The sequence below is a fragment of the Physeter macrocephalus genome, chromosome 14 (assembly GCF_002837175.3).
Source record: "Physeter macrocephalus isolate SW-GA chromosome 14, ASM283717v5, whole genome shotgun sequence".
Lineage (NCBI taxonomy): Eukaryota > Metazoa > Chordata > Mammalia > Artiodactyla > Physeteridae > Physeter > Physeter macrocephalus.
The window spans coordinates 104,162,421-104,178,191 of record NC_041227.1 but is presented as its reverse complement, the minus strand read 5'-3'; the positions used below and the strand labels follow the sequence as shown (position 1 = coordinate 104,178,191).

General features: G+C 42.6%; 1 protein-coding gene across 5 annotated transcripts; it reads right to left on the bottom strand.

The window, feature by feature from the left end:
* Positions 1 to 781: 781 nt before the first annotated feature.
* Positions 782 to 15,321, bottom strand: VEZF1 (vascular endothelial zinc finger 1). Of its 5 annotated transcripts, none has more exons than XM_024127759.3 (6): positions 15,149 to 15,321; positions 9,745 to 10,439; positions 8,926 to 8,989; positions 7,681 to 7,882; positions 6,294 to 6,416; positions 782 to 3,119 (listed from the first exon to the last, which is right to left on the bottom strand). In XM_024127759.3, exons 1-6 carry the CDS (start codon positions 15,179 to 15,181, stop codon positions 2,692 to 2,694), a joined length of 1,545 nt encoding a protein of 514 aa, XP_023983527.1. In that variant the 5' UTR covers positions 15,182 to 15,321; the 3' UTR covers positions 782 to 2,691. The 5 variants fall into 5 exon arrangements, with proteins under 5 accessions (XP_023983527.1, XP_023983528.1, XP_023983529.1 ...); XM_024127760.3 differs by having other exon boundaries at positions 6,294 to 6,413; XM_024127761.3 differs by having other exon boundaries at positions 7,681 to 7,864.
* Between the last annotated feature and the right edge of the window lie 450 nt (positions 15,322 to 15,771).

The following is a 15,771-nucleotide window of genomic DNA, read 5'->3' as shown; positions in this document are numbered from 1 at the left end:
GGGAAGCTCTCAACCAGGTTACAACCAGAAGAGAAAAACAAACTCTCTGCTTTTTTCGTGAGCGGTGGCCGTCGTGCCTTCAACACTTGGTTGAATCAGTTCATCAGCATCAAAACTCAATTCCAGTTCCAAGACAGGAGAATTTCACCACACAACCTACTCGGCCCCTGCTTTCAGTGGCCCGCTGCCACCCCCAGCCTGCCAACTCTCTCCCTCCCAAAAGAAGACACGACGTGGGTTTATTATTGCAGACAAGCTTAAGTGAATAAAGAATGCATACAAAATATCATTTTAACTGAAGTCATACAATGAAGTCTCACTCCTGTTTATTATACAATGAATTGATAAAGCAATCATTCCTAGTATATATCTTTTTTTTTTCTTTTTTTTTTTAAAGAACTAATACTTTCAGGGTTCTGACGACCACACTCTAGCCTGGGGGAAGGGTCCACACCTGCCCCCACTGAGGACTGCTCCTTGGGCCACTGTGGAGGAAGCCGGGGCCATCTCTATCATGGAGGATTGTGATTGCCAGCCCTGCCAGAGAGAGACGGCAGGTCCCAGCAGGCAGAGCCAGAACCCGGTCCCGGGGCTGCATGCCAGGAAACGTTGGCTTCCTCCAAATGTGGCCACGACCTGCCCAATCCAGGCCTCAGCAGGGCCACGCATGGGCCTTCCCTACACGAGTCCTTCCAGTAGTCCACACATAATGCTCTACATATTAAAAACAAACCATTTTGGTACTGTGGATAGGAACAGTTGTAACAAAGTCATAGCTACATATTTTTCTCTACATTTTGTTTATTGAGACAAACTAATTAAAAGGCACAAACATAGGGCATGTTTACATGGACATTATAACAAACATATACATTAAAAGTGTAGGAATGTGTTGCCTTCCTGCTAAACAGAAAGTTCCTAAGCTTTTATATATACAAAAGTTGTACAATTTAATGTCCTAAAGTACAAAAGATCATTTATAAAATTATTTTACACTAAGTACTATTTATTTTATTTTTTTACTACGTAGTTCAACCCCCTCGAACTGTTTTGTAAAATGACACACAGATACCTGTCCCTGATGTAGGAAGTCTGCCTCAGATGCAAGGTATTTTGATGCTTGAACTGACACAGTGGGGTATAAATGGAAGTCATCCAGTTTGATAGTCAGTCCTGCAAACATTCTGCAAGATTAACACAACTAATGTCCATTTCTCTTAACTGCAAGATTAAAAAAAGGAAAAAAAACCAAAAACATATTGCAACTTAAAAAAAAAAATCACAGCGTCTTGGTTTTAGTAACTCTTTTTCAAAACACAATGCTTTAAAAACATTAATGTGTGGCATGATGGTGTAAAGAGTATCTGTCTCCCTAGCTTTTGGTTTCTACTTTATGTACAGAGATAAAACATCCTGCTAAGAAATAAAAAGCACATGTCTTAACGTGCACAATCATTGCTGGATTTCTGCAGGGAGTGCAGACAGCTGTCTCCCTGAAAACCCGACAGAGCTGATACAAGTGTTTTCTCAAAGAAAAAAAAGTGATGTCCATATTTACAAAGTTGAACAAATCTGCACAATACTTGATTAAGAAACAGGAGAAATTTTTAAAAAAAAGATACACTCTGCTTGTTCTGAAGGGGCATACTACCTAGTTAGTGGTTAGAATAAAAACTGTATACAATTTAATATAAGACATAAACTCTAGTGAGCAACTAACACACCTTTCCCTGTTGAAATATCAACAGGCTCTGATTGGGAGAGAGAGGGGCATATCACATCCCAGTGCCTCCAGCGTCTTCCAATTAAAGCAATATATTTTAACTGTTCCAAAGTACTCCTGACCTCTGAATAGAAGTCCCATTGGCCTCCATTTGTTAGGAGTCTGCCTGTCCGCACACTTGACTTCTCCTCTGTCAGCTGCGGCCTTTTCTTACCAAAACACAATGTGTATATTTTGTTTTTGTTTTTTTAAATTTTTTTAAAAAGTCAACTACAATGCTATATTCCATCAGGATTAGTATGCTGAGCAATATTTACATCTCCAAATATCAGGTCACAATCCCTATTATATGTTGAAGATAGAATGATAAATTATCATATGCTTTGCATATCAGAGCTGGTATCACCTTTCCCATAGGGAATGCTGCCTGAAATTAACATATTCCCAAAGGTAAAATGCATATTCTCTGAAATGCATTTTATTATGACAATGCATGTATTTACTCATAAAAACAATAAACACAGACAATTTTACACTAGCTCTCAATCCATGGATTTAGAACTTCAGGTTAAAATCAGCCATCCTGGGGAGAAGAGTTCTGCTAGTGTTCAGAATAAAATGATTTCTTGGGATCAAAAACAGTAATGCTGCTTTTTAATTTTGAAGTGGGTTTTGCTTTTTTATGATTGGTTTTAATTCCGGCGTTTCATCTTGCCAACTACTATCCTGTTTAAGCAATGCTGTCAGCTAAAAGGAATTTCTGATTAAACTAAAGTGGTCCAGTGATAAGTGACATACACACCCTACTTTGAACAATCCCAGCCAAATTGGAGAATAATGCTACTACACTATTATTAACTAATGTAATAAATCTCCCAATTTCATGGTTTACTTTTTGCTTTAATAAACTAAACGTAAGTTGCTGGTAAATATTTACTTGAACCCATATTTTGATTTTATAATACTGTTTACCAAGGTGGTGATGTAGGCAAAGCTTGGGGTAAGAAAGGCATGCTCTCTACAGGCCTCATTGCTATATTGAGAGGGGCAGCTAACGTCATAGGCGTGGGCAGGTTCATTGGAGACGTGATCGTGACAGGGTGTGCTATATTCACTGGGGCAGTGACGGGGGTGGGGAGGTTGACTGGGGTAGTGAGTGTTAAAGGAGAGGTCATGGATAATGGACTGGTTATAGTCACAGGGTGCCCTATGTTCATTGGGCTGGTTATGTTAACTGCACTTGAAACATTTACTGGACTTCTCATGCTCATTGCAGCTGCCACTGTGACTGGGTTTGACATAGTCCCAGAAGACACAGAGGACGTTATATTGAATGGAGTAGTGAGAGTCACAGGTGTCGTAGCAGCCGTGGAGGTTTGGCACAGGTTAGCAGCTTCTAAAATAAGAAGACAAAAGGGCCTTTAGACTCTCAAAACAGTGAACACAATTCAGTTTCTGAATCAACTTCTTTCAATTAAAAAGGACAAACATTTAATAAATTAAATTATAGTTTTCTACCCTGTGGTCAACAGGAAGGGAGGATCCTTCTGAGCACAAGACTGGGGGCCAGAAATCCCAGCATGAGAGCAGATTTCTTTCCTGATGCTCTGCCTTTCACAAGATTGAGGCAACTGGCTTAGCCTTGGTGCTTTTGACTTGGAGTTTAGATTTACTTACCTACCTCACAGTGATGCTGGAAGATCAGGTAATTTCTGCAAGGCACTCTGGGGGGCAGAGATATCAAGTAGGGCTAAGTAATCTCACTACCACTTCCATGTAGTTCCTGTGAATTCTAAAGACTTTCCCGGGAAGAACCAAGCACCCACAGGCCAGGCTGGAAGAGCTTGTTTACACAAAGCTGGGCAGATGGTTACATAGTAACAGATAATCAGAAAAATCTTCTCACAAGGCTCACTGTAACTAGCAGAGAGAGGTGTGTGTCGCTGGGCAGATGGTTACATAGTAACAGATAATCAGAAAAATCTTCTCACAAGGCACACTGTAACTAGCAGAGAGAGGTGTGTGTCCTCGATGCTATGTACTCTAAAGCCTTCTCAGAGGTGAAGCCACATTCTGTTAAGGTTTTAGAAATCCATTAAGTAGGGATGGATAAACAAGCTGTTTTAACATCATCTGTTTATTTCGGTCTTAGAAAAATCATTTTAGTTAAATAATCCTGTTGTTTCTTAACGCTGTTTAGAATGAACAAGTATCCCTCAGTAGGTTTATGTTCTCCTCCCTGCTCCCATTTCTTCTTCTCCTTCTGAGGCTAACATAATCACCTACTTTATGCCTGCTGTCATTTAACTGTATGTATTCCACACACCACCAGCCATACCAAGGGGGACTAGCCAGGCTAGGAGACCCCGCAGTGAGCTGGGGGACCGTGGTCCTTGTTATCAGCAAAGCCTGGGCACTTCTTAAGGAAAACTTCCCTCAGAGGTGACACCCCTTACACCACCCCTCAACAAAATTCAGCACCACCTGCTGGTGTGTCAGAAAAGTGCAGTAAGAAGACAGATGGGGGTGCTGGCTGTGACCTGGCTGTCAAAACGGAGAAATGCATTTGAGACTAAAGATGGAGGTCTGCCCGCAGGCCACGCATGGTCAAATCACCTCAGGTGGACCCCTGAGTCAATGAGCAGCCCTTCCTTGATGAGCATGATGTAACCTTGGCATTGCTCCATACTCTATATCAGGGATTCCCAAACCTGGCTGATGATCAAAATCATTTACCTAGGGAGGTTTTTTTGAAAAAAACTGCTTCCCAGGAAATTCAATTGTGAGATTTAGATGGAACCTGGGAAATCTATCTATCTGAAAAGCTCCTGAGATGACGATCTGATTGTCATCCAGGTTTGGAAACTTATATTACCTTATTTAAGCCCAATATTTAAAAGGGACATGCTGATTCAAGTTCAGGTTTTCAGGTCAGGAGTCTCTTCTCCCCCCAGACGTGACATTTACTAACATGAACACAGAAGTTTCTAACATCAGTGGTCGTTTCCAAAGAGATGCATGCAACAAATGGGAATACAATAGCATTCTGTTTCATGCAGATCAGAAGATGAGCTAAACAACTGAGTCTTATTGTGCAAGCACACTGAAATGCAATACCAAACAGAAGAGTGCGGAAGAAAAGAATGAGGGAGAAAACCAACTCACTTTTGAGGTGATGGTAGCATGCTAAAAATATTCTCCTCCTGTTTTCACCAAGTAAGCTTTCACTTACTTGGTGGGTGTGCCATCTCCCCACCTCCCCTTCGTTTTCTTTTTAATCTAACCCTATCCCTTTCTGTAACTTAAGCACTTTTACTCTTACTTCTTCTCTGAGCAAAACATCCTTCATAATATGCGTTCAACCCACTATGCAATTATCACGGCACATACACATATAAATTTTTCTCCCCTACCCGCCATTCTCCACCCTTTCTCTTATCACAAAACATTTTATCAAAATAACGACAAATATTCATTTGGAAGATAGGAATAAGCAGCACCTGAGGCAAAGTGGAAAGCCTATCTGAACTGCTGCATTCTTTTCCTCCAATGCCAGTCGATACATGGAAAAGCTTTTCCTTTTATCTTTTTCCAAGTACAGGATGTTTAGAAGGGATCTGAGGAAGGGAATAGCTGCACTACATGAACGCAAAGGATGGAAGAAACTACACAGCAAAGGAATTACAGCAGAGCCTACATGCAGGGGATTCCTTATGAGTTTAAAATAAAACAGTAAGACATGACAAGGGTGGGGAAGGAAAAACGGAATTTAGGAATCTGTCCTGTGGCTGATGATACATTGACAAAATGATTTAACTGAAATGGTTGCACAGTAGTCCAGAAGCCAAAGCTACAACTACTAAGTTAAAAAACTGTGCTGAAAACTGATACTCCAACCGCTTCTTTATAAGATATATATGAGAGAAAAGCAAACCATTCCCAGTTTTAGTAACAATTACAGTAAAGTCACTAACAACTGAAGTACACACATGTTAAATAAGCTAATGCCAGCCCCAGTGACAGACTGAATTAGATTAAGGGTGAGACCGAGAATAAAAGACATCAGCATTATAGAGTCTGAAATATGTAACAAATAATACAATTCAGAAAGAACACTAAAGAGCAGAAAATAACACAGGTGTAAGAAAATGAACTTATGTACACATAAGGATATTTCATCTACCTTTAAGAGTGGGACTATTTTAGAAACACAAAAAAGAGCCTTTAATGCATGGAGGTTGACATAAAAATGAACATAAAAAGCAACTCTGAGCGTACATAGCAAAGGACCAAATTTGGCTACAAATGTGTAACAAAATTAAGTCAAAAGAAAGAACCTGACAAGAAGTACTAAGAATTTTTATTTCCTAGTAAATAAAACTTATTTGGAAGTTTGGAAGCTTGGAAGCTTTGTTGCTAGTAACTTTACCAGCTATTTCCTAGCATACAGTATCTCCTTAAAGTGTTCCCATAAAGCGGAATTCTCTAAGCTGTGGCTGTTTTACTTTGTTCCTTGGCATACTAGATAAACACACTAGCCACGCTATGAGCACTGGATGCCTCATCTTACCTTTCTTTCTTGCTTTGACAGCTTCTTCCCACAGTCTCAGTGTCTCTACCTGCTTCCCTGGCCAGCTCGTCACATGCTGCTGCTGCTGCTTCTGGCTGCTGGTCTCTTCGCTCATGCACGCTGCTCCAAAGACAAAGACAGAAACGCTATATTTACCTGGAAAAAGCGTGGCTATTTTTTCAAAATCCGAACTTAGATACTTTGACTCCTCATGCCTCTATGACCTTTATCATTTGACCGGATAGGTTTTTTACTATAGTACATCTTTTGTGCTGCTATGTCTCTACTGGTCAAAAGAGATAAATTTTAAAAATCCAGGGAGCTAGGGAAAACCAACATACAAGAATTCTTTGCTACATTAAAAAGCAAGTATCTTTTAGAATGGAACTTGGGAAATACTAGCATGAAATAATTAATGCTCATCAAAATATGTAACATACTTAGTTACCTGACCACAACGATGTACATTAAAAGTTAATTTCTGTAAAGTTAACAAAGTTTGACATGCTAGATAACAAACCCAATGTACTTACAAAGAAGCAAAAACGAATGAGATTGAAACCCATTAACCATTCTTTCCCATTCACTTTTGGCCACCTATTCTGAGAATCTGATGTTCCTGCTGCATGAAGTACATATATAATAGAATACAGGATTAGGAAAACACTTTCTTCTGGTGGTTAGGGAGATCTTAGAAAAAAGCCTGGGTAAATGCAAGTATTGAATTTTATCCACAAGTCCCTGGAATAGTCTATCTTTTCAACTCTGAATTTAAGGTAAGCAAAGGATTTAAAGGATTTAAACATTCAAATGGGTAGGCTATCCCTTTTCTCTATAGATTTGGGTTTGAGAAGTAAAATTAGGTAACACTGCTTTTATCTTTAGGTTATGAAGGACATGTTATTAATACCATCAGGAGTTAGGGGGCACTCGTGCCTGAGAATCTTCCTAACATTAAATAACAACAGTTAAAATTGCCTGGCATAAGATGCAGCTTCCTAGTATGGCTTCTGCTGCCACAATCCTAACACACTAAAGCTTTTTATTCAAACCCCAGAGAAGAAGGGACACACTGAAAAATAGCTGCAGGGAAATTGTGCTCTTCTAACATGGACGTTATGAGTAGACAGTACAGGATTAAGAGCAAAATTAGTGGAGAGTTTATCATTGTTGCCTGTATACATGTACGTAAAGTGTATTTCCAACACTAATATACACCATCCATTGATGCATGTTTGCAAACTTTAGCAACAGGAGGAAACAAGTAAGGTGAACATTAATATAGTCCTGAGAACACATGTGAAAATATCTTCAATATATTATAAAAAAAAATCTAGATTCCATCAATCTGAAACGCAAAAGAAATACAAATTGAAGTGTCACCTACTTTTACTGATGCCTTGTTTACATGTATTACAGTTGATACTTTGGCTCTGCCCGTGTGTCTTTAAGTGGCTGGTGATGTATGCTGCGCTCAGGAGCTTCCCACAGATGTTACAGGATACCTTGCCTTCGTGGCGTACCATGTGTGTCCGCAGTCTGTCTTTGGTGGCAAAGGCAGCAGTGCACGTCTGCATGAGGGAGGAAAACTTTTTTTAAATATAGACTATCCTGTTCTACTCATTTTAAAGTACGTTATATTCTAGGTATTACCCTACTCATGTCAGCAAGCAGACTGAATTAGCTGAATTTTAATTGCATGTGTTACCTAGAATTGTACTCACGATAAAAACACCTGGTGAATTTTAGACTCTTACATTTTGAGGGGAAGAAAAAAATATCAACAGAGTAGTGAAAAGATGTGAGCTGTAGAGTCAGTTAAACCCGGATTTAAATCCAGCTCCCTGACTCACTAAACAATGTAATACTCAGCAAGTCAGCTAACCTATCTGAATTTATTTCATCTGTAAAATGAAAATAATACCTACCTCACAAAATTACTGGTGGATTAAGAGCCTGGCCCAAGGCCTCATGGCAGGTAATCACTCAATGACACTAGCTTCCTTCCTCCAACTGGATTTTTCTTAGAATTCAAATCACTTACTTAATAAAATCAGTCATTAACAAATTTAACTGAAAGGAGCACAAAAAGACTTCCAGCAAAAAAAAAGAATTACTGACGCCTAACACGGTCATTTCATTTAGTAAAATTCTTAACCTTTTCATTACCACAACTTATGTCATTAGAGAATGCTCCAAATTTGGCGATAGCAGACAAAAATCCAATAAGTGGTAACATTTGGGAGAAAATTCATATTTTCTTCGATTAGGCTTAAAACAACCTCAATCATCAGCCCAGAAGTTAATTTAAAACACTTCATTCATTTATTCATTTCAAATAAACAACGACCTTTGCAAGACAATAAATTTTTTTTCTTATAACAATAAATACTGTTGCCCAAGGAAAATGAAATGTAGCTTAACAAAAACAACATTTACATTTTAAAATGATCTTGCCTCACAGAAATAGAAGCTGTCATTTATATTTTATAAAACCAGAATTCAAATGGACCACATTTACTCAAGTCAGTGATTTTAAGACTATTCAAGAAAGGTGAGATTTGACTGGCTCAGACCTTCTGGATAATGTGCATTAAGTGCTACACTAAGGATAAGTCATTTTAACTCTTACTTGGCATTTGAAGGGTCTTTCTGTTGAATGGACATGTTTTACGTGACAGCTTAAGTGGTCAGGCCTGTGAAAGAGAGAGTTTCAACAGAAGATGTAATGGAACACACATAGAGAAATGCTACTTACTGTGATGTTTACATGCTTGTCAGACATGGGTGGGGGACATTTTAAAGAAAGACAGCAGAATTACCAACTCCCCCACCCTCCAGTGCAAGCCTCCTTACCTTTCTTACCATAAACAAAAGTCTTAGTCCTTTACCTGTTAATTTTCTTTCCTAGTCAACATCAAATCATATTAGGTCTTGAGTCTTTACAATTACAAAATACCCAAAGTTTAGTCCTAACACTTGCCAGAGACAACTGCTACTACATTAACTTTAAAAGCCTTTAAAAATGAAAATTAGTGAAATGTTAGTAACCACAGAAAAATGGAAAAAAAAGTTCTCTTAAAAGTTTTAAGAGATTCCAGGGTCATGCCAACTTCCAGGATACGTTTCTTTGATTTATGCAGTGAATCTCATGTCCAGCCACCCAAATGAATTGAAAACTAATGGTTTCGCAGTGATAAGAAGTACTGATGTGCCAAAAGAAGGCCTGAGTCCACGAAGGCACTTCTTAAATGAAATAGTAAGTTAATCACTATGTCACCACTTGTCAGCCACACCAAACTGGAATTAGACCTGGAGGTGTAATACTTTATCTGTCACCAATCTCCTCTAATAACACAGGGCTGCAAACATCTATTCTCACATAAACCTTCTCGATCACACAGAGATCGTACTGACCATAATGAAAAAAAAGCAAAGCAAAATGCAGTACCTTGAGAAGCCTTTCCCACAAACACTGCAAGTATAGGGTTTGGTGATGCCTCCTTCGTGAGACCTCACATGGTAAGTCATCCGGTCCTTCCTCTTGAAGCGCTGATTACAAATAGGACACTCGAAGGGCTTTTCGTCCGAATGGGAGAGCTTGTGCCGATTGAGGTGGTACACATCTCGGAAGGCCTTCCCACACATCTCACAAGCATGGTTCTTCTTGACAGGCTTACTGGGTTTCTTGACAGACTGCGTCACGGGCATAGCTGTGGTGCTGGCACTGCTGCTGGGGTTGGTGCCCGAGGAAGATGTAGTGACTGTTGACAAGATGCCTGCAATGGTTGAGACCAACGAAGTTCGGCTGCTGTCCCCAGCGATGGTGGAGATAAGGGGAACCACCGTGGTGGGGGTTTTCTTTGGCCGGGACACCAACTTGATGCCTGTGTGGCAGGACTCGTGGCGCCTCAGGTGATAGCTGTCCCTGAAAGCTTTACTGCAGTAAGTGCACACAAAGGAAGTTTTGGGTTTTTCTTTTTTAATCCCAATGGCATCCTTTAATGTTTCTGGAGCAGCCTGAGGTTTCTGAGTTATTGGTATTGGAAGCAATGGTTTCTGATCAGGGGGCTCCACAGCAGAGCTCAGGAGGGGCAGCAAGCTGTTCTGTGCTGCCTGCTGTTGGTGATGGGAGGCTTCGTGGGCCTAAAACCAAACATTTACACTTCAGAAATTCAGCCTCTCACAATGACCTTCAAAATTCAACATGCTTCAGACAATAGAGACCAGAAGAAACAATCAAGGAGACTGTAAGCTACTCTCTGCAGCAGAGATCCAGCAACCACCTAGCTACTCTCAGAGCTCCCAATACAAAGCATTAAAATCACTGCACAGACACAAAACTTTTGACAGTGATCTTGCTTTCAAACAGCTGACTAAACGACACACCACCCTGGTTCATAAGGGACATACCAGCTGATGAAATGAGTCTGCATTAGTCTGTCAGTGCTGAAACCAAGTTTAAATAACTTGTCAAAAAAATTACACTCCAGACTTAACTATTTAGCAGTACCTTACTGCAGTAATCCACAAGCCACACACTCACACACATACACATATAGACATGTAATCATCTACTTGTCTTATTTTACCTAGGAAAATAGATGTCTCTCCCTTTCCATCAGAAACTCTGTGACCGAGGAAAGAGGCTGTTGCTAAGTAATACAAGGAATCTAGGTCTCTGAGCACATATGCTAGTGGTTAAGTTTACTTTTAAAGTTTCCACTTAACTCTACTAAAAGATTTGGTTGAAATGGAATCTGCTATTAATCATCCTGGAAGGCATCTGTGAAGGCAGCCCCCAGCAAACACCTGTCAATTGTTTCTCAGTTCATTTAATCTTACACTAGAAGTCTGCATCCTTTAGCAACACTAGTTGTTCAAACCCTAAACTCAGACTAATAAGAGAAAACAAACAAACTATAAATAATTTAAATTCCTTTCATTTTCATCTTCTGGCAGTTGTAGGGCTAGTTAAAGTATTGGACACTTGCTGTTATAAAGTGCTTTTCCACTCCAAAACTGGGAGCTGGACACCGTTTGGAAATTTTCTTTAGCTGCACTGAAACCAAAATTTCATTGTGGGTCAGGTTCTTGGTATTTATGAATAGTTACTCACTTGGTTTTGATTCTTCCAAAATTCTCCATACCTCTATACTGATAAACATTTAGGAAATGATGGGAAAAAATTCCTGAAATAGTTCTTCCTAATATGTTATATTTGATTAACATTATTTTTGAAACTCTTGACAGTGAGCTCGAGCCCCTATGCTTGAGTTTTGTCATCCTAAAAGGATACATGCACTCAGAGGTAAGAGTTCCAAATATTTTAAGCATAGTGTCCTAGCAAGGGCCCATCCCATCACCTCAGACACTCTAGACACGTATTTACCCTTTTCACTCTATAATCTAAGTTCTACATTACACTCCATTAAGTAAAAAAATATGGAGACAGACAGACACACACAGAGCTCCTCTCTTGACGAATAAGAACATCTACCACACACAGCTCCATGTTTACTTGATAGCAGCACAACAGCTAAGCCTAGAACCAGACTTCCCTAAATCATCAGGAGGTGTCATATCCAGAGTTAACCACTTTCAATTTAGTAATTTTGACTGAATCTTCCTTTGAGTCCTGGAAGTACTCATAGAAATTGTGTGCTTACTTATGAGTATCTTTCTGGACTTAGTGCTCATACTGAATTACAGTCCACTTTTAATTTAATTTATGGAGCTCCTGTAATTGTCAGGGTCTACCCAAGTGACTTTAGTAAAAACTTTATAGAATTTGGACTCTAATCTTACCCCCTTTCCAACCTGGCTGTAGGATGCCCAAGCTTCCGTACAGTATACAAACGGTTAATAGCTGAAGATAGCTCAAGATATACAATTTCAAAGGCTAACAGATCAGATAATAGGGAAAGCAAATCTTCTGGACAAAGTTCAGACTTATAGTGTTTAGAGGCATTTTTCAATTCTAAACAACCATTAGTTCGATGGAGTACTAAAAGCACTTACTGCCATTTTACCAATTCAGATGTCTGTGGCAACATAAAGTATTTTTACAGCATTGCTGAAGCTCACTCTCACAGGAGGGTCACACCAGGTCCCTGCTTCTCGGGTGAAATGCTGTAGAATGCCTCGCCCACTACGGGAATCACTCTCTGAGGATTCCTAGGATCCCCACACTTCTATATGAAGCCTTCTAAGAGGGGAACTGGGTTTCCCCAACTTGTTCTCTGGGGGAGAGACAGAGTAAAATAACAACCATGGCCTGCCTTCAGTTAAGTGATTTTTAAAAATATATAACTTCTGGGTAGACTTTTATTTGACTTGCATCATCAAACCAAAGTTTTAATTTTATCTCCCATCTCTTTCAACTGCAAGGCTTTTTTAACCCTGCCCAAGCTTTCCTCTTCTGGGGCTGGCAAAAAACCAAAACAGAAATGTTATTTCATCACCCAGGGTGGTAGGATATGGCACCATGAAATCTCCAGTGCCAGAGGGTAAAAGATTTTGTACTGAAGGAAACTGGCATCAGTGAGTCATATCTTGAATGTCCTGTGAGGAGAATCATCCATCAAACATTTTAACAGATATGGCTTTCACTTTCCACCAGGTTATTTGGAAAGCAAGCAGGTATTAAATTGTTTTAAAATATAAATTCAACAGGATGCTCCAGGAAACAAATGAGAGAGTTTAACTCTCCATTTCCCCAGTGAAAATTACTTAAAACTGGAACTGAGTAAGTCTATTCATACCTTTCCAGAGAAAAGACTGAAATATTCTCTTTACCCATTCAACTGTCCTCGGCTCTAAATTATAAGTTTTCCAACAATTTTCACTGCACACATTGCCAAGCCCAGGATCAAATATTAGCTTTCACACTTCTCCATCAGGTGGAAAAAAAGATTTTAATAGCTGAAAAAAATTAAATAATATAAAATCTAATTAAAAAGTTGATCATTAAATGCTTGGCATTTGCTTTCCCCAGGAAAAGATAATAAAAGTATTCCAAAAGATTTTTCAACTAGTTTTCCAAAAATTAGTTACGGGGTTTTCCTTTACATAAAGAACTCTCGTTTTTTTTCAATCTCCATTGAGAGCACGTTTAATATGGTAAATCTAAATCATTCCTCATGTGAAAAATCACTGCAGTGGCCCATTAATCCCATATTTTAAAATGACCATTTGAAAGCTTTTTCTAGAGAGGGCATTTGCCACCTTTACACCAACCTGGATGCAAGCTAGTTATATATCATTTTTTTCCAATGCATTTTTAAGTTGACTTATCACATTATCAAGCTCATCAAAGCACTTGTTAAAACTACTAGATCACAATAAGGGCCAAGTTAGTGAATTTCGTAATTCTGGGTATGTTCAATTTTAAGAAGCCCGAATATATTTCAATTACTTAAAAATCAAATTACTCACATTCGAAAGAATATGTCTTAAAACAATAAACCATCTCTACACAGTAGGCACTGTTTGAATTATCCAGTTCCTTATATTAACTCCACTGGGATGGGTCCAGTGGCTGGATTTTTTTTGAAAATTCTGCATCCGTTCCTGGTTAGTTCCAAAAGGTCTCAAGCGCCCAAGCTACGCATTTGGGATTTCACGAAGTTATTCAAATAGAAGGAAAATAACTCAGAGAGGCGGGAAGAACTCACTTAAAGTGACGAGCTTCCTAACCTCCGGTTCCTAAATTTCCCCGTGAACTCATTACTACTGCCCATTAAGTGCTTCGTTTTCAAACAGAAACGAAGCGGGGAAAAAATAAGTTCTAGGTCTTCCAAATAGGGGTCCCCACCTCAGATGGGCGGGCAAGAGGATTGCCAACGCATCGGCTACAGTCACCTTCAAGTTTCTTGCAAAAAGTGAAGACCAACACCCCACGAATGACTCATCTGGGGGCTCTGTAAGCGGACTTTGTTTGCTCTCTCCACTGGCCGTCTCCCCCACTTGGTTGGAGGAAACGCTAGAGGTGGGACGAGAGAGAAACGCGCCCCAGGAGAAGGTGGGGCCTCCCGGAGTCCCGGCCCCCCCGCCGCCCCCCCCCCCCCAAGCCGGGGGATTCCCCGGGCTGAATGGGACGGCGGGAGAGCTGGACAGAGGGAGAGGGTGTCAGCTGCCAAGGCTCGGCACAGGCTTGGGAATGAAAACACGTAAATCCAACGAAAAAGTTTGGGGAGGGGATACACGTTTACAACACCCCCCAACTGGGTAAACATGAGGGGGGCGGCGGGAAGGGGGAGTGGCGGGGAGCCCAAGAATACCCGCTATTCGCGGGGACTCGGGCGGGGGGGCTTGTCAGAAAGTCAACACACACACACAAAAAGAGGACAGGGAGGCGAAAAGAACGGAGAGCGAGAGAAAAGATGGATGAAGTGGGGGAGAAGTGAGCAGGACCCGGGGACCCCCCTCACCCCACGGTGCGGGCCCGGGCCCGGCGCGCCGTGGCCGAGCGGACCGCGCTATCCAGCGGCCCGGCGCCCTCCTTTCTCTGGGCCGCGGGTGGTGACAGCGACCGGCCTCCTCCCTTCCCCTTCAGGGCGGGAGGGAAGGGTGTGTGTGTGTGTGTGTGTGCGTGTGTGTGTGTGTGTGCTGGGGGGGCCCGGGGGTCACCCCGAGGCCTGCTCTCTTCCCCGCACCCCGTGAGGCCGCCTCCTTTCACCTCAGCAGCCCCGCTCCGCCGAGGCGGGCGGGCGGAAAAACAAAGGGGGATTAAGGCCGGGCCGGAGAGCGGAGCCGGGAGGGAGGGGAGGAGGAGCGCCCGCCCGCCCGCCCGCCAGCCCCGGGCCCGGCCCCCCTGTCCCCCCCGTGTCCCCCCCGGGGGGGGCCCCCCGTACCTGGAACAGGAACGCGGTCCAGTTGGCCTCCATGGCTGCAGCGGCCGACCCCCCTCCTCCCCACTCCCCCCGCTCGGGGAGCCTCCTCAGGCGGAGGAGGCGACAACAAAGCGGCGGCGGCGGCGGCGGCAGCGGCAGCGGCGGCTCCTCAACATGGCAGCGCCGAGCGCGGCCACTTCCGGTAACCTCCGGGACGCACCACCGCCGCGGCGAGCGCGGGCGGGGGGGGAGCCCCGACCCGGCCGCCGCCGCCCCCAGTGGCCCGGACCCCTCCCGGGCGTCCCCGCGGCCCGCTCGCCGCCTCGGAGCTCAGCCAGTGCCCGCGGGCGGTGGGGTCAGGGCCCCCGCGGGGGGGCTGGGGTGGGGCCGGGGGCGGGGATGGGGCGCGGCGTCCCCCCCCGCGGGGGTGTGTGGTGCTGCGGTCCGTGGCTCAGGCAGCTGGAACAGGGGGAGCTCAGGAGAGAAGATGGAGGACGCCAGGGTCTGGCGCTGGCTCGCTGGGCACGGCCGGGCCGGCTGCCGTGACTCAAACCCGGTGCCCGGCAGCATCGCGTCCCTCTCAGGCCCTCAGCGGAAGGCACAGGCCACGGTGGCCCCCGGGCTCTTCAGTCCCTTTCGCGCAG

Excerpts from the sequence above, each read along its gene's own strand:
- VEZF1 (XM_024127759.3), bottom strand. The coding sequence starts at position 15,181 with ATGGAGGCCAACTGGACCGCGTTCCTGTTCCAG. Across the intron at positions 10,440-15,148 it reads GGACCGCGTTCCTGTTCCAG|GCCCACGAAGCCTCCCATCA; the intron begins GTACGGGGGGCC and ends GTTTGGTTTTAG. Across the intron at positions 7,883-8,925 it reads AAAGACCCTTCAAATGCCAA|TTTTCCTCCCTCATGCAGAC; the intron begins GTAAGAGTTAAA and ends ATTTAAAAAAAG.